Source organism: Hyperolius riggenbachi, chromosome 4 (assembly GCF_040937935.1).
Source record: "Hyperolius riggenbachi isolate aHypRig1 chromosome 4, aHypRig1.pri, whole genome shotgun sequence".
NCBI classification, from domain to species: Eukaryota; Metazoa; Chordata; class Amphibia; order Anura; family Hyperoliidae; genus Hyperolius; species Hyperolius riggenbachi.
The window spans coordinates 453,376,345-453,400,564 of NC_090649.1; the positions used below are offsets into that span (position 1 = coordinate 453,376,345).

The 24,220-nt window shown below is 46.0% G+C and overlaps 1 protein-coding gene across 1 annotated transcript; it reads left to right on the forward strand.

Moving 5' to 3' along the window:
• The first annotated feature begins 12,833 nt into the window (after positions 1-12,833).
• MRPL33 (mitochondrial ribosomal protein L33) lies at positions 12,834-23,279 on the forward strand. The gene is made up of 4 exons (XM_068279649.1): positions 12,834-12,995; positions 14,094-14,112; positions 15,714-15,820; positions 22,873-23,279. The coding sequence occupies exons 1-4, from the start codon at positions 12,974-12,976 to the stop codon at positions 22,920-22,922; spliced, it is 198 nt and encodes a 65-aa protein (XP_068135750.1). The 5' UTR covers positions 12,834-12,973; the 3' UTR covers positions 22,923-23,279.
• Positions 23,280-24,220: the final 941 nt, after the last annotated feature.

Below are 24,220 nucleotides of genomic sequence, written 5' to 3' on the forward strand. Positions count from 1 at the left end.
CGGATGGAAAAGCCTGCCGAAAAGCTAGCGGTAGCGATTCGGCCGGCATTACCTTTTCACCCTATGGCAGAGTTTCCCCGCACTATTCGCCTGCGGGGAAACTCTGCGGATTCGCGGCGGTTTCTGCTCAAGTGGAAACGCGCCCTAAAAGGGCCCAAAGAGAGCTTGAAAACAATTGAGAGACAAGCAAAACAGGTCTAAGATCAGTAATGCGAATACTGTATATTGTGTCATTGATCACAGCCTCATTTCAAAACAATGGACCTAGGGCAGTGATTGCTAACCTTGGCACTCCAGCTGTGGTGGAACTACAAGTCCCATGAGGCATTTCAATACTCTGACAGCTCTAAGCATAACTCGGGGAGGCAGAGGCATGATGGGATTTGTAGTTTTGTCACAGCTGGAGTGCCAAGGTTAGCCGTCACTGACCTAGGGAGTAGTGAGGCTAGAGCAAACTTGCTATACTCACCTACAACTTACCAGCTCTACTTCTCCCTATAATGGCCCTTTACTGCCCCCTCCCATCCCAAATTGTAGTCCTTCTGCATCATAGATGTACAGAGCTTATGCGTTTGTGCGTTTTACGTTTGTTTTGAGTGCGATTTCAGCGTGTTTGCATTTCGTGCACAATGCACATGCATTTTTCATGCGTTGTAGTTGCGTTTTAATGCGTCTTCATTTTGTAAATCTAAATCACATATGCGTTTTGGTGCGTTTTTGTATGCGTTTTTTATATGCGTTTTTATGCAAATTAGGAAGTCAACAGAAAGTGGAAATACATCAAACTTGTTTTTTTTTTTTTAAATGCATAAAAAAGCATACAAAACGCTATACGCTACACCATTGACCTACATTAGGTGCATTTAAAAAAAATAAAATATGCAGCAAGTTCTGCGTCTTCAAAAATGCACATTGCAGAATGCAAACATGCGTTTTTTCATGCGGCCCATTGACTTGCATTATGTGCGTTAACGCCAGCATTTCTGCCTAGTGTGTTTCTACCCTCAAAACTTCAGCATCTCATTCACCATGGATACTAGGCACACGTTAGCTGAGCAGCTGCTGCTTTCTCCTGTCGGCACGTGGCGCAGTACACACGGCACTTGTGTGCTCATCCACGGTGTGAGTGTATCCACGTGGCCAACACCTGCTGCCTCCTCTAATCTCTTATTTATGAATGGGCTGAGGAGGATGAAGTCATGGAAACGCTGGAGGAGGGGGAGAGCGGTGTATACCTGCTGCCTACACTCATCACAGTTTACGTCTCTCATCTGTGACTCTATTCCGGGCGGGGGGGGTCACCTGATTACCCAGTGGCATCATTCTGCAGCTCTGTGTATATCTGTACTCCGTTGTCTCCTTCCCTGAAAGAGGGTCAGTCAGCAGAGAAAACACACACATAAGGTGGCCATACAGTAGACGATGCCCACCAGATCGCTCATCAGATAGATTGGTCAGATTCAGGCTGGGAATACACTTATCAGAAACGCTAGAGTGGCGGAGAACGCTGCATTTTTTTCCTGCAATGGAAGTCAATGCGCCGCTTCAAAAAACACATATAAAAACACATTTTGTGTGTTTTCTAATATGCATTTTTAAAAATGCTGGTTTTGTTGCATATTTTTCTAAAACGCATCAAAAACGCGCATAATGAAAGTCAACGGTAACGCAATGTAATGCATTTTGTATGCGATTTTCATGCATTTTTTATATGCCTTTTAAAAAAAAAATCCTGTTGTCTTCCTAGTGATTTGCATAACACGCAATTGAAAAACGCATATAATGCAAAACGCATTGTATGCGTTTTTCAATTGCGTGTTATGCAAATTATATGTGAACCGCAAATGCGGTTGAACTCGATGGACGTATGTCTTTTTTCAACCCAAATAACTATGTAACTATGTAACGCATAGAAAAAAAAAAAAGAAAAAACGCAAAACGCTAGAAAAACGCATATGCAGAAAAGAACGCACAAAAAAACCGCACATGACAGAACACTCGACCTTTCACGCACAGCCATGTGTGCACCCAGCCATAACCAGAGAGGGATCTATTAGATGTCTACACACAGCAGACAGATTGCCAATAGATTTCAGTATTTTCATCCTAGCGCGGCCGCTTTAACCTGCAGGCGTCCCCCCGTGTAATGTGCCCTAACTCTCCCAATTCCCCTCCAGCCAGGGGTCACATGGTTAGTGTTAACGTGCCCATACATCAGACGATATATGGGCAGATCGACCAAGAGAAAGATCTCTCCCTGATTGGACAGAGATCTCATGGGCGCCATAAACCGCAGGACGATTCATTTCAACATGAAATCTTTCAGGAATTTGCCTAGTGACGCCGCCTCTTATCCCCAGCGCTGTCCCCCCAGTGTAATATATACCCCTTGGTGCAATCAAAACAAATGATCGGAAGGCCATGTTGTGGCACTGATATCTGCTAGATTCAATCATTATGATTGAATTGGACGGATATTGATGTCGATGTATGGGAACCAAGTGTTAAGTTTAAAAGCTGCTGCTGCTAAAGTGTCAGGTACACTTTAAAGTACACATGAACTGAAGAATATGAAGGATGCCGTATTTATTTCCTTGAAAGCAATACCAGTTGCCTGGCTGCCCTGCTGATCTCTTTGGCTGCAGTAGTGTCTGAATCACACACCTGAAACAAGCAAGCAGCTAATCCAGTCACAATTCAGTCAGAGCCATGTGATCTGCATGCTTGTTCAGGGTCTATGGCTTAAGGCTCATACACACATCAGACTATAGTCCCTCCAGCCCCATAAGCATGTCTGTGTCCCTCGCTGTCCTCCTGCAATGTCCCGTTCATATGTGGTGAGCCCTGGTAAGCGGCTCAGCGACGTCAGCGGCGGACCTTCTGTGCATGCGCGGACCTTCTGTGCATGCGTGGACCTTCTGTGCATACGCGGAAGGCCCCGGCTGGCGTCACTCAGTCAGACTGAGTCCGCCTGAGCCGCGTACCGGGAGTTGACGGCGGCTAAATGGGACATCGTAGGAGGACGGCAAGGGACACAGCCATGCTTAAGAGGCTGGAGAAAGCCCCGGGTTAGTAAAGAAAAGGCAGGGAGACTCGTCTCTTAAGGCTCATACACACATCAGACCATAGTCTTTGGAAAATGAAAGATCACAGACCAATTTTACCCCCTTCCATGTAGTATAAGAGCCATACCTTCACAGTCTATTCTATGAAGCTGAACTCCCCATCAGAAAAAATCTTTGCAAGATGCTGCACACAAAGATGCTGTACAGACACAAAAGATCAGTATCTGCAAAAGATCAGTTCCTGCAAATTGCATTCATAGTCTATGATATCTGAAGATCATCATACACACCTTGTTTAACTGACATTCATCTGCAGATCTGAAAATCCATCCTGGTGGATCTGATCTGCAGATGAATGTCAGTTAAATCATGTGTGTATGATGATCTGCAGATCTCATAGACTATCATTGCAATTTGCAGGAATGGATTTTTGGCAGGAACAGATCTTTTGCAGATACTGATCTTTTGTGTCTGTACAGCATCTGTGTGTGCAGCATCTTGCAAAGATTTTTTTCTGATGGGGAGTTCAGCTCCATAGAAAAGACTGTGTAGAGTATGACTCTCATACTACATGAAGGGTGGTAAGATTGGTCTGTGATCTTTCATTTTCCAAAGACTATAGTCTGATGTGTGTATGCACATAGAGAGAGAGGATCAACAGGACATCCGGGTAATCTGCATTCTTTAAAAGGAAATAAATATGTTATACTCCTTTCAGTTCAGGTGCACTTTAATGTTTAGCTTAAAGGACACCTGAACTGAGAGGGATATGGAAGCTCATATGTTTATTTCCTTTTAAACAATGCACATTGACTGGCTGTCCTGTTGATCCTCTGCCTCTCAAGTCTGGTACACACATCAAATTTTGATCAAACGTTAGCCAATTTGACCACCTCCATGTAGTATAAAGGCCAACAGATTTAGAATACTATGAACAGATCATGTAGGTAAACTCTCATAATACACGAAGGTGGCAAAACTGGCCAATCGTGTGTGTATAGTGTGTGTGTATAGTGTGTGTGTATAGTGTGTGTGTATAGTGTGTGTGTATAGTGTGTGTGTATAGTGTGTGTGTATAGTGTGTGTGTGTAGTGTGTGTGTGTAGTGTGTGTGTGTGTACTGTGTGTGTGTGTGTGTGTGTGTGTGTGTGTGTGTGTGTGTGTGTGTGTGTGTGTGTGTGTGTGTGTGTGTGTGTGTGTGCTCGCGCACCAGGCTTAGTAGTTTTAGCCATAGGCCAGGAGTCAGGAACCTTTTTGGCTGAGAGAGCCATAAATGCCACGTATTTTAAAATGTAATTCCATGAGAGGCATACAATATGTTTTAAACTGGGACAGTAGGGCTCACGTCCCTGTTGCCATGGTGATGTGTATACAGTTGATCCACCGGGCAGTGGAAGTGTCAGACACGTCTTCAGCTTCTCTTGGGTTTCGGCAACATCAGCAATTTCCCCAAGAGCCAGACAGGAGAAATACCGACTAACAGCTTGTACAATTAGCTGGCTGACTTGGGGGTTGATTAACTTTGTAGGATGAGATCCCCGCACTTTGGTCCAATGGGCTGCCTGTCAGGTGATAGAGAGCCTATTGGGCCAATCAAAGTGCGGGGATCTCATCCTACAAAGTCACTGGACCTGACAGGGTCTAGGGTCGGACAATTGGAGCGGCCGTTAGTTTTGGGGGGAGCGCAAGTAAGTTAGTAGTGCACGCTACAGCAGTAGCATTGCCTACTTTTACTTGTGCTGTCACACTAAGCTGTGCTGCTTGAGCAGTGTAGCTTAGTGAATCAACACCTAACTGTGAGCCAGATGTAGCCATCAAAAGAGCCACATCTGGCTCCCAAGCCATAGTTTCCCTACCCCTGCCATAGACAAACATGCAGATCAGGTGTTTCTGACTGAAGTCTGACTAGATTAGCTGCCTGCTTGTTTCAGGTGGGTGATCAGACACTACTGATGCCTGAAGGATCAGCAGGACAGCCAGGCAACTGGTATTGTTAAAAAGGAAATAAATATGGCATCCTCCCCAGCCCTTTCACCTCAGGTGTCCTTTCAGCGAGTGCTGGACAGTCACAGCTGCCTGAAAAACTGAAATGCAAAAGACACTTTGTAATTAGATTCTTGCGGAACACTAGTCTGTAGCAATCTTCAATGAATGTGAAATTTCATCTGAAAGCCTCATGCGTGTGCCAGTGCGGAGGAGGCGGAGCTCTTGTACACAAGGGCAGGGGCAGGTCAGGGTCCCCCGGTGTTGTGCGTCATACAGGATGATTCTGCACATTGTCCAGAGCATCCTCCTGTTACTGTACAGGGAAGCTGATCTTCGCTGTGTTGCGTAACCCTCCTCCTCCTCCTCTCTCTTCTCTGTTCTGCTTGTGCAGCTTAATCCCATGAATGACGAAAGCCTTCTCCTTTCATAGCGCCAGTGACATCAAACCCTGATAATGTCAAGCGAGGCATGAGTCAGCATGGATCCGTCACCGCTTTCTGGGGAAGGCGATGGAGCGGAGTGAGAAACGCTCTCTGCAAGTGGCAGCGCATCTACATGTGAATGCTGAGATGAGCAGCGGGCAGACGTATCAGTGCGCTGCCTGGTCAGTTGGAGCAGGGCAAGCCGAATGTTTAAAGGGAACCAGAGACTAAGCACCCTCGTGTATTTTACCATATATCCGTGGGAATATTAGAGAAAACACCTACCTTGCTTTCTGTTTCATTTTGCACTGCACAGCTTGCTTCTAATCAGCCCTGATAAAATCCCCGACTGAGCATTCAGTCTGGCTTTGATCAGGAATATTTATAGCTCAGTCTGTGTTCTCTCATGTCTTTTCAAGTCCAAGCCTGCCCCCTGCTGGCTTTGCTCAGGAATCATTATAGCTGAGTCATTATAGCAAAGCCAGACTGAATGCTCAGTTTGGGATTTTATCAGGGCTGACTAGAAGGAAGCTGAACAGTGCAGAATGAAAGAGAAAGCAAGGTAGGTGTTTTCTCTAATGTTCCCACTGATCTATTTGTTAAAATACATGAGGGTGCTTCGTCTCTGGTTCACTTTAAACCAATAACAAGGTATTCTGATTTCTGTTTTCCGATTTATTATTTTTTTGCATTTCCTGATGTAAAAAAAAGTACTAATAAAATACTACTCGAAAATCAGAAAAACGGAAATCAGAAAAATGGAGATTGGCATTGGTGGAAATCAAAGTTTCCGTGGAATCGGAAATGAGCATTTACGACCATCTCTAGCTGAATAAGAGCTCTTCCTGCTGCCGCTGAATCACCGGGCGGTGTTAGGCCTGGAACCCACTAGAAAGCGCAAAACGCTATCGCAATCGCTAGCGTTTTGTGATAGCATTTTGCAAGCGATTTTGGGAGAGATTTCCTTGCTCCTATACAATTCATTAGCATGGGAACACTCTGAAAATGCTGCAATTCCCGCGATTGCGATTTCCTTAATCGGAATCGCTCTAGTGGAATCAGTCCCATCCATTTACAGTGAAATCCCTAGCGATTGAAAGCGTTCCCTAAACGCTCAGAATAACGCCCCTGGCACACAGTATGGTCGGACAACATGTTTCGTGGGCATTTTCTGCTTCCTCAGGCCAGGTCACTAATAACCACAAAAAGCTCAGTTGGTCAGAGTAAGTCGGCCTCAGGCACCGTAGTCTGCATACTGAAGATTCCATCTATTAACAAAGTCATGAGATTCATCATAGACTTCTGAGGAAGCAATTGGTGGGTCACATACAGACATATTTTGATCTTCACCTGCGGTAGCGAAACTGAGGTGTCCCTCTTTTGTATTATACACTTCTGTTCTTATTTATTATACTGAGCATAGTCACGCCTTATTCCTCTCATGTAGTGATGGTCATTTCTAGGAGAACTCATGGAGAAGCATGTGATCAGTTTGGTCAGATGATAGATATGTAAGTCTCTGATTTGCTAGTCATGGTCATGTGATCACAGCAAATCAGAGCTTTGCAAATCTATTGGCTGATCAAACAAATCACATGCTTCTCCATGAGTTCTCCTAGACATGACCAATCACTACTCTTCAGTCGATCATGGAATCTTGCTCAACAGGCTACAAGAGTACTGTGGCATAGTGGTTCAACTCCTTCCTGGCTGGCAGAACACAAAGGGTAGCCTTAGGGCCCTTCCTCTCCAACCCTGTACCACTAAAATACGGTGTACCTCAGGGCGCAATATTATCCCCTTTACTTTTCAGCATATACATGCTGCCACTTGGAGAAATCATACAAAAACATGGCCTGACATATCATTGCTATGCTGATGACACCCAGCTATATTTGTCATTCAAACCTGGCACCACAGACCCTACTCCACAAATAAACCCATGCTTAGCTGAGCTTCAGGAGTGGATGAATATGAATTGGCTAAAACTTAATGCTGACAAAACTGAGGTACTTGTTATTGAGGGCCAGGGCTCAACAGCAAAGCAGCCCCAGTCTCAACCAACACCGCTAAGGATAGGGAGCTCAGACCTGAAAAACTCAGACTGTGTGCGCAGCCTGGGAGTACTGATTGATAGGAAATTAAGCTCTGGAGCTCTGGATACCTGAAGGACTTGTTGCAACTGCATCACACCCCCTACAATCTTAGATCAAAAGGACGCAAAACACCATGGTCACCCCCAGAGTCCACCTCAAAACCTTTGGAGACAGAGCCTTTTGTCATGCTGCCCCTACACTTTGGAACTCCCTGCCACACCCAATCAGGACAGCTCCATCCCTGGAAGCATTTAAGTCTAAACTGAAAACCTACCTCTTCAGTCTGGCATTCATGAACATCTGACTATCTCCTCTGTAACACAACCCAGCCTGCAACCCTGTATTAATCTGAGACACAGCTATGCGCTTTGAGTGCTATGGGAGAAAAGCGCTTTACAAATGTTATTGTATTGTATTATTCTTCCTTTTTCCCAGGTCTTTCAGACCGCTTTTGTATGCTGGTAATCGTGTGCACAGCATCTCTCGGACCATAAATGGTCAGTGATGTCACACATGTATCCCCGACGTAGGAATAAATACACCCCGGAGCTGGGACTGGGGGCATCTGCTGCCATACCTTGGAAGAACAAGACAGAACAGAAGATGAAGATTGAAAGGTAAAGCTTACAGAGAGGATTGCTGGTGAAGCAGAGGTATGATAGGACTCCTGAAGTAAAGCAGGGTGATTTGGTGCTGGATGTGGTGCTTAGTAGGGATGATCAATAAGATGCAAATAATTTCTCCTCTCTGTTCAAATTTCATGTACATTATTTGCATCTCATAGATCATCCCTAATTCTCAGTTGCATCTCCATATTTGGTCATCCCCTAGAAAAAACAGTGACAGTATAGAAATGACAGTATTCCAGAGCCAGGATCGGGGGAGAAAAAAGATGCTCGCTGCCCATCTTCTTCCTGTCCTCAGAGGCTCTGAATCCCTCAGGTGAGATCGTCACACCATTGTGGTAGAGCACCACCTAGAGGACAGGAAGAAGAATTGCAGCGCTGGATCCCGAGGAGGTGAGTAATGTGCAGGGACTGTTGCAGATCTGACTCTTTTTCAGAATTTTAGGGTCTAAAAGCACATCAAGAAATTGTACTGCTTTTAGACCCTAAAATTCGGAGAGAATCATTCTGCCAAGGAGGTTAAAGCTCAAAGTTAAAAAATGGGGGGAGCAGGCATGTGTAGGAGGCCCTCCTCATGCTCACTGCTCCCCCGTTCTGCTTCGCCCCCCCCCCCCCCGTTATGTTTTAATCTGTCCCCCCCCTGAAACTTCTTCCGGGTCGGGAAGGTTGGTGAGCAAAGTACAGGTGCTGCCCAACGATACGTGACCTTGATCAAGGACACACTTCACCGAGCAGCAGCTCCTTGCCGAGCAGTACCCCTCCTAATAAGATGGGGTACTATAATGGATGGGCCCTATAATAAAGGGGTATTTTAATCCTGATTTCATTTCAGAGCCTTTCATTGGTGCTCTCTTTGTTATAATGAACTCATTTGCACACTCTCCATTATAAAATCGGACATGGGTGCTTATAATGTCCCTATATTATAGTAGTTTTCATTAACAACCCTCCCATTTTAGAGCCTCCTTCTTCTTTATAACCAGTAAACCCCATATCTCCAAAGACTTGTGTGTATAGCACACACATCACAACCGATGCACTAAGCCGCTGCCCACGCGGAGCCGCCACCCACAAAGCTTCCGCAGCACTACACCACTGCCCAAACTATGCCACCGCCCACAACTGTGCCGCCCTACTAACCCGCTGCCGCCCAAACTAAGCCACCGCCCATGGGTGCGTCCATGCGTACTAAAGTATGCAAGGACGCACCTGCATGCGCACACTACAACGATCGCACTAAGCGGCCACCTACACTAAGCCGCCACCGCCCACATCTGCACTGTCCACACTAAGCCACCACGCACAGTAAACTGCCACCCACAGGTGCTTCCGGGTCTGTGCATAATTACAACCTTCAGTTAGTATATAGGGTGTACCATACTTAGTCATCCCCTCACCAGTGCTTCCCACAATGTTGTCCCCCATTAGTCCCCTCTTTATTTTATTATGGACCAATAGTGCTCCCCTCTGTAGAATTCACCCTGTTAGTGGGACCTTCATTAGACTATACTCCATTAATTCCTGCTCCTTCATTATAGTGCCCTCCATTGTCACCCCTACTCCACATCTTTCCATGCATTATAATGATCAGTTAGTGTTCTCTTATTTAGACCAGACCCTGGTAGCTCCTCCTCTATAGTGCACCAACAGCTCCTTCATGGATTTTGGTGTCCCCAAATGAGCCCCTCACTACATTCAAGACCACTATTCCTTATAATGCCCCCATTATAGTTGTTTTCAGTTATTTTTTCCGTGATCCTTATGATGAAGCCTTCCCCCAATATTGTGCCTAAAATGCCTCCCTCACTAGCGATCACTTACTTAGTTTTACTTACTTGGGGCTTCGTGCTGCCACCCAGAGTAATTCTGCGCCTGCGCCCTCCTTCCATGATTCTCCAGTGAGCAGCAGCAACCCCCTGAAAGCTTGCTGGTTGTGGCCAGTTGGAGGCTACTGTGCATGCGCAGTCCAAAGCCGTGTGCACCCTGATCGCGCTCTCGTTTCCAGGTATACTGCGCATATGCAAATCGCTCCTGACAAGGGGTGTGCAGAAAGGAGGACCATGGCCGGCCAGCTGTGTGGGGGTTGCTGCTGCTGGCTGGAGTGTTTCGGAAGGACCGAATGGGCACAGGAGGACTCAAGGGGGCTGCAAGAAGCCCCGGGTAAGTTAAACTGTTTTATTTAGCCTTTAGATAAAGGGAAGCTGAAGCTAAAGGTATATGGAGGCTGACATATTTATTTCCTTTTACGCAATACCAATTGCCTGGCTGTCCTGCTGACCTCTGCTTCTCATACTTTCAGCCATAGACCTTGAACAAGCATGCAGCAGATCAGATGTTTCTGACATCATTGTCAGATCTTACAAAATTATCTGCATGCTTGTTTCTGGTGAGATTCAGACACTATTGCAGCCAAACAGATCAGCAGGACTGCCATGCAACTGGTATTGTTTAAAGAGACTCCGTAACAAAAATTGCATCCTGTTTTTTATCATCCTACAAGTTCCAAAAGCTATTCTAATGTGTTCTGGCTTACTGTAACACTTTCTGCTATCACAGTCTCTGTAATAAATCAATGTATCTTTCCCCTGTCAGACTTGTCGGCCTGTGTCTGGAAGGCTGCCAAGTTCTTCAGTGTTGTGGTTCTGCTATGAACTCCCCCTTTAAGGCCCCTCTCTGCACACTGCCTGTGTGATATTTAGATTAGTGCAGCTTCTCTCTGCTCTCTTATCTTTTACAAGCTGGATAAATCGTCCTCTGAGCTGGCTGGGCTTCCACATACTGAGGAAATTCAGACAAGGGTAAAGCTGTTTGCAGGAAGAAAAGAGCAGCCTGAAACTTCAGTGCATGAGAGATGCAGGGGGAAAGAAACACACAAATGATCTCTTGAGATTCAAAAGGAAGGGTGTATACAGCCTGCTTGTGTATGGATGTATTTTCTATGTGTGGACATACTGTACATCAACCTACTTCCTGTTTTGGTGGCCATTTTTTTTGTTTATAAACAAACTTTTTAAAACTGTTTTTAATCACTTTTAATGCGGCGGGGAGCGGCGAAATTGTGACAGAGGGTAATAGGAGATGTCCCCTAACGCACTGGTATGTTTACTTTTGTGCGATTTTAACAATACAGATTCTCTTTAAAGGGAAATAAATATGGCAGCCTCCATATTCTCACTTCAGTTGTCCTTTAAAGGATACCCGAACTGACATGTGACATGAGATAGACATGTGTATGGTCAGTGCCTAGCACACAAATAACTATGCTGTGTTCCTTTTTTTCTTTCTCTGCCTGAAAGAGTTAAATATCAGTCCTGACTCAGACAGGAAGTGACTACAGTGTGACCCTCACTGATAAGGAATTCCCCTTTTTACCCCTTTTTTGCTCTCAGAAGCCATTTTCTGCTAGGAAAGTGTTTTATAGTTGGCATTTCTTTCCTCAATGAGGGTCACACTGTAGTCACTTCTTGTCTGGCTGGATAGTGTAATGGTTAAGGGCTCTGCCTCTGACACAGGAGACCAGGGTTTGAATCTCGGCTCTGCCTGTTCAGTAAGCCAGCACCTATTCAGTAGGAGACCTTAGGCAAATCTCCCTAACACTGCTACTGCCTATAGAGCGCGTTCTAGTGGCTGCAGCTCTGGCGCTTTGAGTCCGCCAGGAAAAAAAGCGCGATATAAAGGTTATTTGTCTTGTTTTGTCTTGACTGAGTCAGCCACTTACATACCTGATATTTAACTCTTTCAAGCAGAGAAAGAAAAAAAGGAACACAGCATAATTATTTGTGTGCTAGGCACCGTACATACCCATGTCTATCTCATCATGTCACATGTCACCTCGGGTATCCTTTAATGGAGACTTATAATAAAGGGGAAAAAACAGCAGAAGAAAAAAAAGGGCAGCACGGCGGCGTAGTGGTTAGCGCTCTTGCCTTGCAACGCTGGGTCCCCAGTTTGAATCCCAGCCAGGTCACCATCTGCAAGGAGTTTGTATGTTCTCCCGGTGTCTGCGTGGGTTTCCTCTGGGCATTCCGGTTTCCTCTTAAAAACATACAGATAAGTTAATTGGCTTCCCCTAAAAAAAAAATTGTCCCTAGACTACAATACATACACTAGATACATAGACATATGACTATGGTAGGGACTAGCTTGTGAGCTCCTTTCAAGGGACAGTTAGTGACAAGACTATATATATCCTGCACAGCGCTGCGGAAGATGTCGGCGCTAGATAAATAATAATAATAATACTACCAGGGAGAAAGCATATATATAAAGCAGTATACTAATGAGGGGGAACTATAATACATTTGGGTGTTAGTATAAGGGGGGAAGAGTAGTATATTGGGGGTCGGGGGGAAGGATAATTGAGGGAGGGGGTAGTTTAACAGAAGATTACTATTATTGTGAATAGATATAATATGTCATACAACTAATCTATTAGGTTTTTTTTTATCAACATTAGATCATTATATAGTATAATTTCTGATGTATTTCTCTAAGCATATGAAGTGTGCTGCTTAGATCTCCCACCTTGAGCTGCAGCCAATGTAATGTCTGATCGTGCTGCCCGGAAGCTTCCTTCCACTGCCTTTCACGCAAGATTAGTCCTATAGTAGTGAAGCGGCAACCATCTTTCTGGTGACTTCTCTATAGGAATCCAGTGTAACGAGCTGCAGAACAATGGCTTCCGCAGGAGACACATGTGTGCGAGGCTGTCATTTGTGAACCCGGATGTAGAGGGATTTCCATGCCTGCTGCCCTTGGATTGGAGCGAGAGCTGAGAAGATGTTTCTCACCTGTGTTAACTGTGAGTATGAAGTGTGAGCTCTGCGGGGGAGACGCACAGGACATCTCACATTATGAGCAGGGCAGCTACACACACAGGACACGGGCAGCACATGGCCAGAGTGTCAGTCACACCACCTGACACCCTAATGCCATCTCTGGGCAGCTACCTCACTTCTGTTGTTATAATCATTATGTATTTATATAGCACTGACATCTTCTGCAGCACTTTACAGAGTACATAGTCATGTCACTGACTGTCCTCAGAGGATCTCACACTCTAATCCTACCATAGTCGTAGCGTAATGTCCTATGTATTTATATAGCACTGACATCTTTTGCAGCACTTTACAGAGTACATAGTCATGTCACCGACTGTCCTCAGAGGAGCTCGCAATCTAATCCCAGTCTACTAAGTGATTACGGAGATCAGGAGCGCTCCATGGTGGGCTTCATGCCTTAAGGCGCCCATGAACTGTGGCTGAACAATTGTTTCTGATCACAGCGATAATCGATCGGAAACAATCGGTCAGGTCCCTTAATGCCCAAATGCCCAATTGCCCAATAACCACAAATCAGATTAATGAAATCGCTCCGTTTTTCAGATCGATCTGATCAAATTGTTTAGTGGGAATTCGACTGGTAATGGGGACGGCTGATTATTTCCGATCAATTACCGCAGTCCGCAGCGATTGGATACGTTTCATTGGCTGCAGGATTGTACCATTAATGGGCACCTTTACATACATCTCCCTGGCAATGAGAAATATGGAAGTAGACACTCCACTGGCAGCAATGTACAGAGCTCTCATAGGAAGTGGACACAGCTGCTGTAGAATATATGCCAGTGATGGCTAACCTTGGCACTCCAGCTGTGGTGGAACTACAAGTCCCATGAGGCATTGCAATACTCTGACAGCTCTAAGCATAACTTGGGGAGGCAGAGGCATGATGGGATTTGTAGTTTTGTCACAGCTGGAGTGCCAAGGTTAGCTATCACTGATATATGCTATTCCTGTGTTTTGTTTTTTTATTCTGGGTATTGTACTGCAAATGCAATGCATTTATATTCCTCATTATTTCTGTGTAACTTTGTTTTCTCTATTCTCTTCTTTAACAGTTGCGAAGAGCAAATCAAAGTAAGTAGATCATCTATCAGTCTTACGAATAGAGGAGTTTTTGTACTGTAAAGGTAGCCATACGTCTAGCGATGATGGGCAGATTTGACCAAGAGACAGATCTCTCTCTAATCGAATGTGATTGGAGAAATATCTGTCGGCTGGCCAAACACCGCAGGCCGATTCCCGATCAATTTCATGCTGAAATCAATCAGGAATGGGCATTATGACGCTGCATCTGCTGCCTCACCGTCCCCATAAAGTATATTGTACCCCCAGTGCACTATACAGCACAGCATAGCAATGTAAATGAATACAGTAGCGGCCGTGAGTGAAGTATCGCAGTAGCAATACTTCACAGAAGCAGGGCCACCCGCAGTGTAAAGGAATACAGTAGGGTCCGTTAGTGAAGTATCGCAGTAGCGATAATTCACTCGAGCAGGGCCACCCGTAGTTAATGTTACGCGCATTGCTAAGGAAGCAATGCAGGTAACTAAGGAAGGGACACTCCTGACATGGCAGCGTGCACTGCAATGTGAGGTGTGCATAGGGTGCACTACGGCTCATTAAGCTGCACTGCTTCATGAATCAGTTGGTCAGGCATGCACTTGGCGGTCCCAATTTTCATCAGATTATAATAATCCAATTTATGACACTCCAAATTTTCTGTCTAGTCCAGATCTATAATATCAATCAATTTTTGGTAAAAATTATGAAATTATGATTGATGAGGCATGATGCGCTATAGATTTGAGTGATTGAATTTGCCGGGAAACGACGGGAAATATCAATATGCCTGTTTGGCCTGCTTAATTTATATTCAAGTGGCTGGGGAGTGTACTGGTTAAGGGCTAAGCCTCTGACACAGTAGACCAGGGGTCAAATCCCGGCTCTTCTCAAATCTCGGCAGTAAGCCAGCACCTATTCATTAGGAGATCTTGGGCAAAACTCCCTAACACTGCTACAGCCTATAGAGGGTGCTCTAGTGGCTGCAGCTCTGGCGCTTTGAATCCGCCTGGAGAAAAGCACAATATAAATGTTACTGCCCATATTATTAGTGTGCGCTGCGCATGCATAGTGCGATTTAATAATTCCCCTCATGTTTGTAATGCACTGCTGTACTGTAAATATTAAAATGAAAGTCTATGGACTTTCATGTTAGCATGTTTATCGCACACTATGTGCAGCAGTGTTCTCCCCAGGCTGTTTTAGCCGGGTACTCCACCCAGCTTGTTTTGATGAGCACCCGGCTGTCATTGGGTCACCTCCTTCTATGCTGTAAGCAGAATTGTGCAGAGAAGCACCGGCCCTGCATTCTCTCATATGTCCACCCGACTACTTTTTCATGCCACCCGGCTGGAAACATTTTTTAGGGAGAACACTGCGCAGTGCTTCAAACCTAACTGCAACGCACATAGTGTGAATGAGCCCTAATGAACAGCTTTGTCTACTGTTATATCAATATTTTATGGGTGTTCTGTATGTATGAATATTGCACAGTATGGCTGGTGCAGTGGCACCTCACTGTCAGTCATCCTTGGTACAGTTGTTCTGTTATGTGTCGGTGACAGGTACTCTTTATAGCTGTTGACAACACTCTCCCTCCATCTTGTCTCCATCAGAGTGTTGCTGGTGCAGATGCAGAGCGCGGCCGGGACCGGCTATTCCTTCAACATGAGGAGGAACCGGCTGAAGGACAAACTGATCCTCCGGAAGTACGATCCCATCGGTAAGAGATCGCTATCGCTGACGAGATGTTGGTGTACAGTGCAGAAGCTGGGCGAGCCCACCTACAAACCATCACACTGCCTGGAGGTCATTAAAGGGAACCAGAGGCCCCAGGAAAAATATTCTCTACATACCTGGGGCTTCCTCCATCCCCATACGCACGGATCGCTCCCACGCCGCCGTCCTTTGCTGCCTGGATCCGCCGGTACCGGGTCCCGTCATGGCCGCCAGTCGGCCAGCCGGCCGTCAGACGCGGCAAATTGTCCGCATCACACGGGGCTCCCTCCATATACGTACGCGTGAGGCTGCTTACTGCACAGCCGCATGCGTACGGGTATGGAGGGAGCCCCTGTGATGCGGACAATTGGCCGCGTCCGCCGGAAGTGACGGGACCCGGTACCGCCGATCCAGGAAGCGGAGGATGGCGGCGTGGGAGCGATCCAGGCTTATGGGGCTGGAAGAAGCCCCAGGTATGTATAAAAGCTTTTTCTTTTTTTTTTTTACGTTCCTCTCTGGTTCCCTTTAAAGCTTAAAGGACAACTGTAGTGAGAACAATATGGAGGTTGCCCTATTTATTTCCTTTTAAACAATACCAGTTACCTGGCAGCCCTACTGATCTATTTGGCTGTAAACGTGTCTGAACAACACCAGAAACAGCAGAAAAAAATTCAACTAATCTTGTTAGATCTGACAATAATGTCAGAAACAGCTGATCTGCTGCATGCTTGTTCGGGGTCTGTGGCTAAAAGTATTAGAGGCAGAGGATAGCAGGCAACTGGTATTGTTTCAAAGGAAATAAAAATGGCACCCTCTACATACTTCTTACAGTTGTCTTTTAAAGGGGAACTGAAGAGAGCGATATATGGAGGCTGCCATATTTATTTCCTTTTAATCAATACCAGTTGCCTGGCAGCCCTGCTCGTCTATTTCTCTGCAGTAGTATCTGAATAACACCAGAAACAAGCATGCAGCTAGTCTTGTCAGATCTGACTTTAAAGTCTGAAACACCTGATCTGCTGCATGCTTGTTCAGGGGCTATGGCTAATAGTATTAGAGGCAGAGGATCAGCAGGGCTGCCAGGCAACTGGTATTGCTTAAAAGGAAATAAACATGGCAGCCTCCATATCCCTCTCTCTTCAGTTCCCCTTTAAAGGGAATTTGAAGTGAAAATAAACTAATGAGATAATGATTTGTATGTGTAGTACAGCTAGGAAATAGAACATTAGTAGCACAGATATGACTCTCATAATATTTCCAGTACAGGAAGAGTTAAAGAGAAACCGTGACCAAGAATTGAACTTCATCCCAATCAGTAGCTGATAACCCCTTTCCCATGAGAAATACGTTCCTTTTCAAACGGATCATCAGGGGGCTCTGTATGGCTGATTTTGTGGTGAAACCCCTCCCACAGTGTGATGTCAGTGCCTCACAGCTCTGAGGTCCTGAGATCACACTGTGGGAGCCTTGTTGCATTGTGGGAAATAACAGCTGTTTACAACTGCCAAAAAAACCAATCAGCATCTCCTTCTAGTGACATCACCTTCCAGCAGTAAAAATGTCACCATGTGATAAATGTCAGAATGTAAATCAGGGAGAGGAAAGATTTTACCATGCGCAAACGCTGACTGAATCATTTATACATAATTATTGTAAAAATGAAGCACTTTTTTTTTTTATTACATTATTTTCATGGGAGTTCCTCTTTAAGAAACTTCAGTTGTTATCTATGCAAAAGAGCTTCTCTGAGCTCTCTGACTAAATTAGTCAGAGAGCAATGCTATTATCTGAAGCTTTTGTTCATCAAAGAAACAGTGAAAGACAACTTTAGATAAGGTTTTACTGCATAGAAGTTCAAAGGTTCATTAGCTCTGCTCTGTTTTATAGTTTGTAAACTGCAAATATTAGAGAATGATGTAATGTTAAAAAAAAGCTATATAACTGAAAATAAAAATAGCAGACTATTTTCTTTGCTACTAATGTTTTATTCATTATCTGTACTACACATACAATTCATTATATCATACTTTTTTTTTCGCTTCAGTGTCACTTTAAAATGAACCTAAACCGAACAAAGGAAAAAGAGTTTTACTTACCTGGGGCTTCAAACAGCCACCCGCAGCCGCCCTGTGCCCATGTCGGTCCTCTATGATCCTCTGTTCTCCCGCCACGGCTTAGTTTAGTTTTACACCGACTGGGAGTCGGCAGGCCATGCGTATGGGGAATGTGAGCGAAGCTACGCCTGGCGATGGCTGCGCAGTGGCCTGCCAACTCCCAGTTGGTGTAAAACGAAACAAAGCCACAGAAGATTGTAGAGGACCGGCGCGGGCACATGGCTGCAGGGGGCTGGCAGAAGCCCCAGGTAAGTAAAACTCTTAGGTTTAGGTTCACTTGAAGTCTGATTTTGGCCAATAAAGTGGATCGCCATAAAAACCCACCGGTCCTTCCCAACAAATGAATGGTTAGTGAAAGTCCGAAGCAAAGTGTAGATGAGGTACAATATCCTAAAACGCTCCTTTTATTTCAGCTGGGTGGAAGATACAGTGGTTAGCGGTGGGGAGGGACAGAATGGCCTGACAGCCGTTAGGCGGTCTTAGGGCCCTTTTCCACTAGCAATCGCAATCACAAACGCCAGCGATTGCGATTTTTCATGAATTATGTTATGCGATTGCGATTTGTGATTTTCAGAAAACAAAGCAAGCGCTCACCAACATGGGCTGCAACTGAATGACTCATCACCTCATATGCACCGCTTGAATAGCTCAAATACACACTCAGCAATCAGACAGATGCAAAACATATGCAAAACTAAATACTTACCATGCAAAACAGGATAGCACAATGGGTGCTGCTAGCTTGTTAGTTACAGAATTGTGGAAACAAAATATAGGCTGCGCATCCCTGACCCAATACTGTACGATTGAAATCCTATATTTTGATTTGCGATTTTCATTTGCATTGCATTATCATTGTAAAAATCGCTCCAGCAAGCGATTGCGATTTGCGATTAACGATTTCCAAATCGAATCACTGTAGTGGAAAATACTTCTCGTGATTTCTATGATAAAGTAACAACTCTAGCAATTTAAAAATCACTAGCGATTTGCGATTCAGCAATCACAATCGCTCTAGTGGAAAAGGGCCCTTACTGCTTCATCAAAAAGCCTACATGTATGGACCTGTGACGAAGCGGTAATCCCGCAAAATGACTGTCAGGTCACTGTTCAACCCCATCGCTAACCACTGCATCTTCCACCCAGCTGAAATAAAAGTGCCTCTTATGCCTCATCTACTTTCTGCTACAGACTCAGACATTGTTCTGAGTGCACATACCCTACCCTGCTGCACATGATCAGCTTCTCATCTCCCCTGCTAGCATCTTGTACCAGTCTGGCTGTTATGTGGTGTGGGCTACTGTCACTTCCTGCTGGGCCTTCTGGGAGAGGGGATAGTTCATGCAGCCACTTAGCCTCCCTTCCGCCCGCTGTTCTTTAGGATGTACGAGTGTTGCTATAACTGCCAGTATGGAGGCTGCCATCTTTAAAATATGCTGAGTCCCCGATTGCTGTACTGATCCTCTTCTTTAAATGCTTCCTGAGTCCCTGACCCTGAACAAGCATGCAGATCAGGTGTTCTGAGCACCCTGGTGGTGTGCTTGCTCCAGGTGTCAGATTCTACCTACTTGAAGCTCAAAAGGTTAGCAGGGCTGCCGTAGATTTCACAGCGCCCCGAGGGACACCTGATTTTTGTGCCCCCCCCTCCTTTCATCCTCTTTGCGCGTACTCACTCACTCACACTCACTCACTCACACTCACTCACTCACTCACTCACTCACTCACTCACTCTCTCTCTCTCTCTCTCTCTCTCACTCTCTCACTCTCTCACTCTCTCACTCTCTCACTCTCTCACTCTCTCACTCACTCTCTCACTCTCTCACTCACTCACTCACTCACACACTCACTCACTCACTCACTCACACACTCACTCACTCTCTCTCTCTCTCTCTCTCTCTCACTCTCTCTCACTCTCTCTCACTCTCTCTCACTCTCTCACTCTCTCATTCTCTCACTCACTCACTCACTCACTCACTCACTCACTCACTCTCTCACTCTCTCACTCTCTCACTCTCTCACTCTCTCACTCTCTCACTCTCTCACTCACTCTCTCACTCTCTCACTCTCTCACTCTCTCACTCTCTCACTCTCTCACTCTCTCACTCTCTCACACACTCACTCTCTCACACACTCACACACTCACACACTCACACACTCACACACTCACACACTCACACACTCACACACTCACACACTCACACACTCACACACTCACACACTCACACTCACACTCTCTCACTCTCTCATTCTCTCACTCTCTCTCACTCTCTCTCACTCTCTCACTCACTCACTCTCTCACTCTCTCACTCTCTCACTCTCTCACACACTCACACACTCACACACTCACACACTCACACACTCACACACTCACACACTCACACACTCACACACTCACACACTCACACACTCACACACTCACACACTCACACACTCACACACTCACACACTCACACACTCACACACTCACACTCTCTCTCTCACTCTCTCATTCTCTCACTCTCTCTCACTCTCTCTCACTCTCTCACTCACTCACTCTCTCACTCTCTCACTCACTCACTCTCTGTGATACATCACATATGTATAATAGAACAAATTCTATTAATAACCACGAAATGGATGGAAAGATTGCATTAACCTGAATAAACTTAAAAATGAAGGCTAGAACCTTTCAGGAATATTAATAAAAACAATCAGTTGGTGCCCCCCACGCAATTTAGAATGATAGCACAGCACCGACAATTTGTACCACAGGTTATAGCCGCAGTGCTCACCCCCCCCCCCCCCAAAAAAAAAAACACCCTCAGACTCAGTATAGGTAGGTAGCATGGTATGTCTGTGCCCAGTATAGGATCTCATGTGTAGGTGCCCTCAATATAGGTAGCCAAGCATAGGTGCCCCCCAGTATAGGAAGTCAGTTGTAGGTCTCCCCCCCCCCCCCCATAGGTAGCCAGGCATGGGTGCCTCCAATATAGGTAGCCAGGAGTAGGTGTCCTCCCTCAGTATAGGTAGCCAGCTATAGGTGCCCCCAGTATAGGAAGTCAGGTGTAGGTGCCCACGGTATAGGTGCCCTTCGGAAGCTGGCAATCTGAGCGACTTCTCCGCAGTGCAGTACGCTCCGGTCCACGTGGCGGTGATTGACAGCGCCGCTCGCGCAGGTGCAGTACAGGCCGACCTCCGGGTCGGCCTGGCGTCATCGCCGGGGACCAGGAAGCAGCGGCGGCGGCGGCGAATGGCTCACCGCAGAGCTGCGGCAAGGGACATGCTGGGAGCTTGGGGCTGGAGGAAGCCCCAGGTAAGTAGCACTTATTTTCATTAAATATGCCTTGATAACTCCTTTAAGTTAAAAGGCAAGGTCTTGGTACAAAAGAATATATTCACTTGCGCAGTGACCGATACAGCACAGAGGTACCCCAGTATTCGTAGGTGTAGGTGACTATGTAAGAGAATGTATGTTTTTGTACCAAGACTCAGACTTTTCAGGGTATCTGTGAGAGAACGCGGAAAAGCAGCCGACAGCTGATTCCGCGTCTAACGCGGCAGTTTGCGCGCATAGGCCTACATCTGCTAGTATGGCCGACCGCGGAGAAACCGCCGCATGTCCTGAGAACAAGACTACTGATTCCGCGTCCGAAGCGGCGGTTTGCACGCATAGGCCTACATCTGTCAGTTTGGCCGAACGCGAAGAAACCGCCGCATGCTCTGATTGCGGTGTGGCTGGTTCCGCGTCCAGCGCGGTGGGTGGTACACAACACATGGCTGGTGTGGCTGGGACTGATAGTCCACACAGGTTCAGAAGGACACGCGCGCGCTGAGAGGCAGAGCTTTTATGACAGCCAGAAGAGAGTCAGCTGACCAAGCTGGTCAGCTGACAATCCAACCAGTTCCCATTGGTCCAGCACTTAGGGGAGGCGCTGGAGAGCGCTATACTATATACACTGGGTGCTGGTCATTCTCTGGTTGTCTGCCGTTGCGATCACTACGTGGAAACACTCAGGCCTTTTTGTAAGAATCTGTGTTATTCTCTAGACCAATTCCAGGGTGTTGATGATCACGGGCCTCACACCCCAGACTAGGAATACTGTATATCATCTCTGTTATATCTCAGACTAGTTCCAGGGTGTTGATGACTACGGAGCCACACCCAAGACTAGGGACTTGTACTATCATTCTGTTATACTTCAGACTAGTTCCAGGGTGTTGATGATCACGGAACTCACACCCAAGACTAGGGATTGTTTATTATCTGTTATGACCTTCTGCTTTCCTGACCACTCTTCTGATCACTGATTTGGTACTTCGCTATATCTGATACTCTGTTGCCAAACCCTGCGTGTTTTAGGATTACCGAATCAGGCTCCTGTCTATGTACCTTATCTGTCTGTGTGTTGCGGACCTGGCTTGCCCGACCTCGAGAGCTATCTCCCCAGTTAAGAGATAGTTCACATATCTGTTAGTGACACCCCCCCCCCCCCCCCCTTGGTGTCACTCACACTCTGGTCCTTCCTATTCCCAGTCTGGTCACTCCCTTGGGAGTTCTCTGACCATAGGAAGGAATTTGTTCTCTGTACAGTATCCCTTACTGCCTCATCACCTGCTTGGCAGGTGCGGTCCTCAAAGTATTACTGTTGCACCAAACACGCTTATCACTCAGGTGTCCAGAGGTTAGTGATATATCTGATTATCGGTGATACTGCAGATCATCAATAATCAGGTATATATCTGCATTTTTTGTGATATTGCAGATCACCAATAATCAGATCCTCTCTGTGTTACACCGATCGTTACAGTATCCCTTTAAGAACAAACCTACAGTCCCTATCTCGTTTGTTAACCAGGGACTATCTGTACTTTTTTTTTTTAAGAAACTTGTTAGAAGTGGAACACAAACACTTGTATACCTGAGGTCTAATTTATATCTTTTCTATCTCTGCTTCCCTTTCAGTGAAGCAACACGTCCTGTTCATTGAGAAGAAGAAGATTCGCTCTATTTAGTAGCAGCGCCCCCCGGGGGGAGGAGAGAGGTTGGCAGACGCCCTGCGGCACGTGCCAGGAGGAGGAAGCCGAGGACAGACATCACACCGCCAGCAATAATCACACAGGACAATGCCCCGGGCGTCCGGCCAGCCTATCTCTGCCGCGATCAGCTGATCCCACGATTTTACTGCTGCATCTGATGAACTAAACAGATGATGTGCGGCAGTCCTTCCTCCCGAGCCGCCCGCTCTGCTGTGAACTGAATATTTATCTTGGCTCCAGAATTCCTCTGCATGTTTTTTTCTATCGGATAAGTAAAAGATCTTTTTCTCACTGTTTCCTGTGTGTATAATGTAATAAATGATATAAAATGTACATTTATCGCAGTGCTCACAATGGCTCTATAACACCTGTCTTTTTGTCTGTTTAAAAAAACAAAATACAGCAAAATCCCTGTTATCCAGAACCCAGGCAACCAGAAGTCTCAACTAACCGGCATGCCTAAATGTGATAATGGGGACAGTGCTTTCGGCGGGTTTTGAGGCTTTAAAAATACTTACTGAGCCTCCAGCGACGTCTAGCAGCCTTCCTGCAGCACGTAGCGGCTTCCGGCGTACGTGTCACCTGACCTGATGGGGGTCAGGTGACACACCAGCTTGCATGCACAGAAGAAGCCGGAAAGCCACTCTGAGCATGCTAGGTGCTTCCGGAAGGTTGCTAGACATCGCTAGAGGCACGGTAAATATTTAGGGGGGGAGGTTTATGTTTTTTAGGCCGGTTGCTCAGGAAACCGGCAAGCACATGTATCCAGCGACGATCCCCGCTGGTGCCGGATACTGGGGACTCTGCTGTATACAAATGCACAATAGCCAAAAGGCAATCCTATTTGTATTCATTGTGCAAATGAACTTTTCTGGTGCAACCAATCCATCCCGTTCTGTAGTAGACTTGCTGGTGTGCCCGAGATGAGATCAGTGTCCTGGTGAAGGAGCCAGTTTCGGAACTGTTGCACGGAAGGTCCCACATTGATTCTAGAATACCTTGGTAGGTGTGCAGAAGGCATGTGTGTGATCTCACCCTCCAATTCCTGTTCCCTTTTGCCACAGTTTACCATTCAGCCCTCCGACACTGAGGGAATTCTGAAGGCATCCAGCACTGGAGGAAAAGTAACCTTTTGGATTGGTTGGTGAGTCCACATGCAATACCATCTGTGATCCCGTTCACAGATCGGATAAGCTGCCACCACTTCTCATTGCAGAGTGATATGACACTAGGTTAACTTTCTGGCTAGTTTTGTAAGAAAAGGGTTATTTCAA

Excerpts from the sequence above, each read along its gene's own strand:
- MRPL33 (XM_068279649.1), top strand. The coding sequence starts at position 12,974 with ATGTTTCTCACCTGTGTTAACT. Across the intron at positions 15,821-22,872 it reads CCGGAAGTACGATCCCATCG|TGAAGCAACACGTCCTGTTC; the intron begins GTAAGAGATCGC and ends CTTCCCTTTCAG.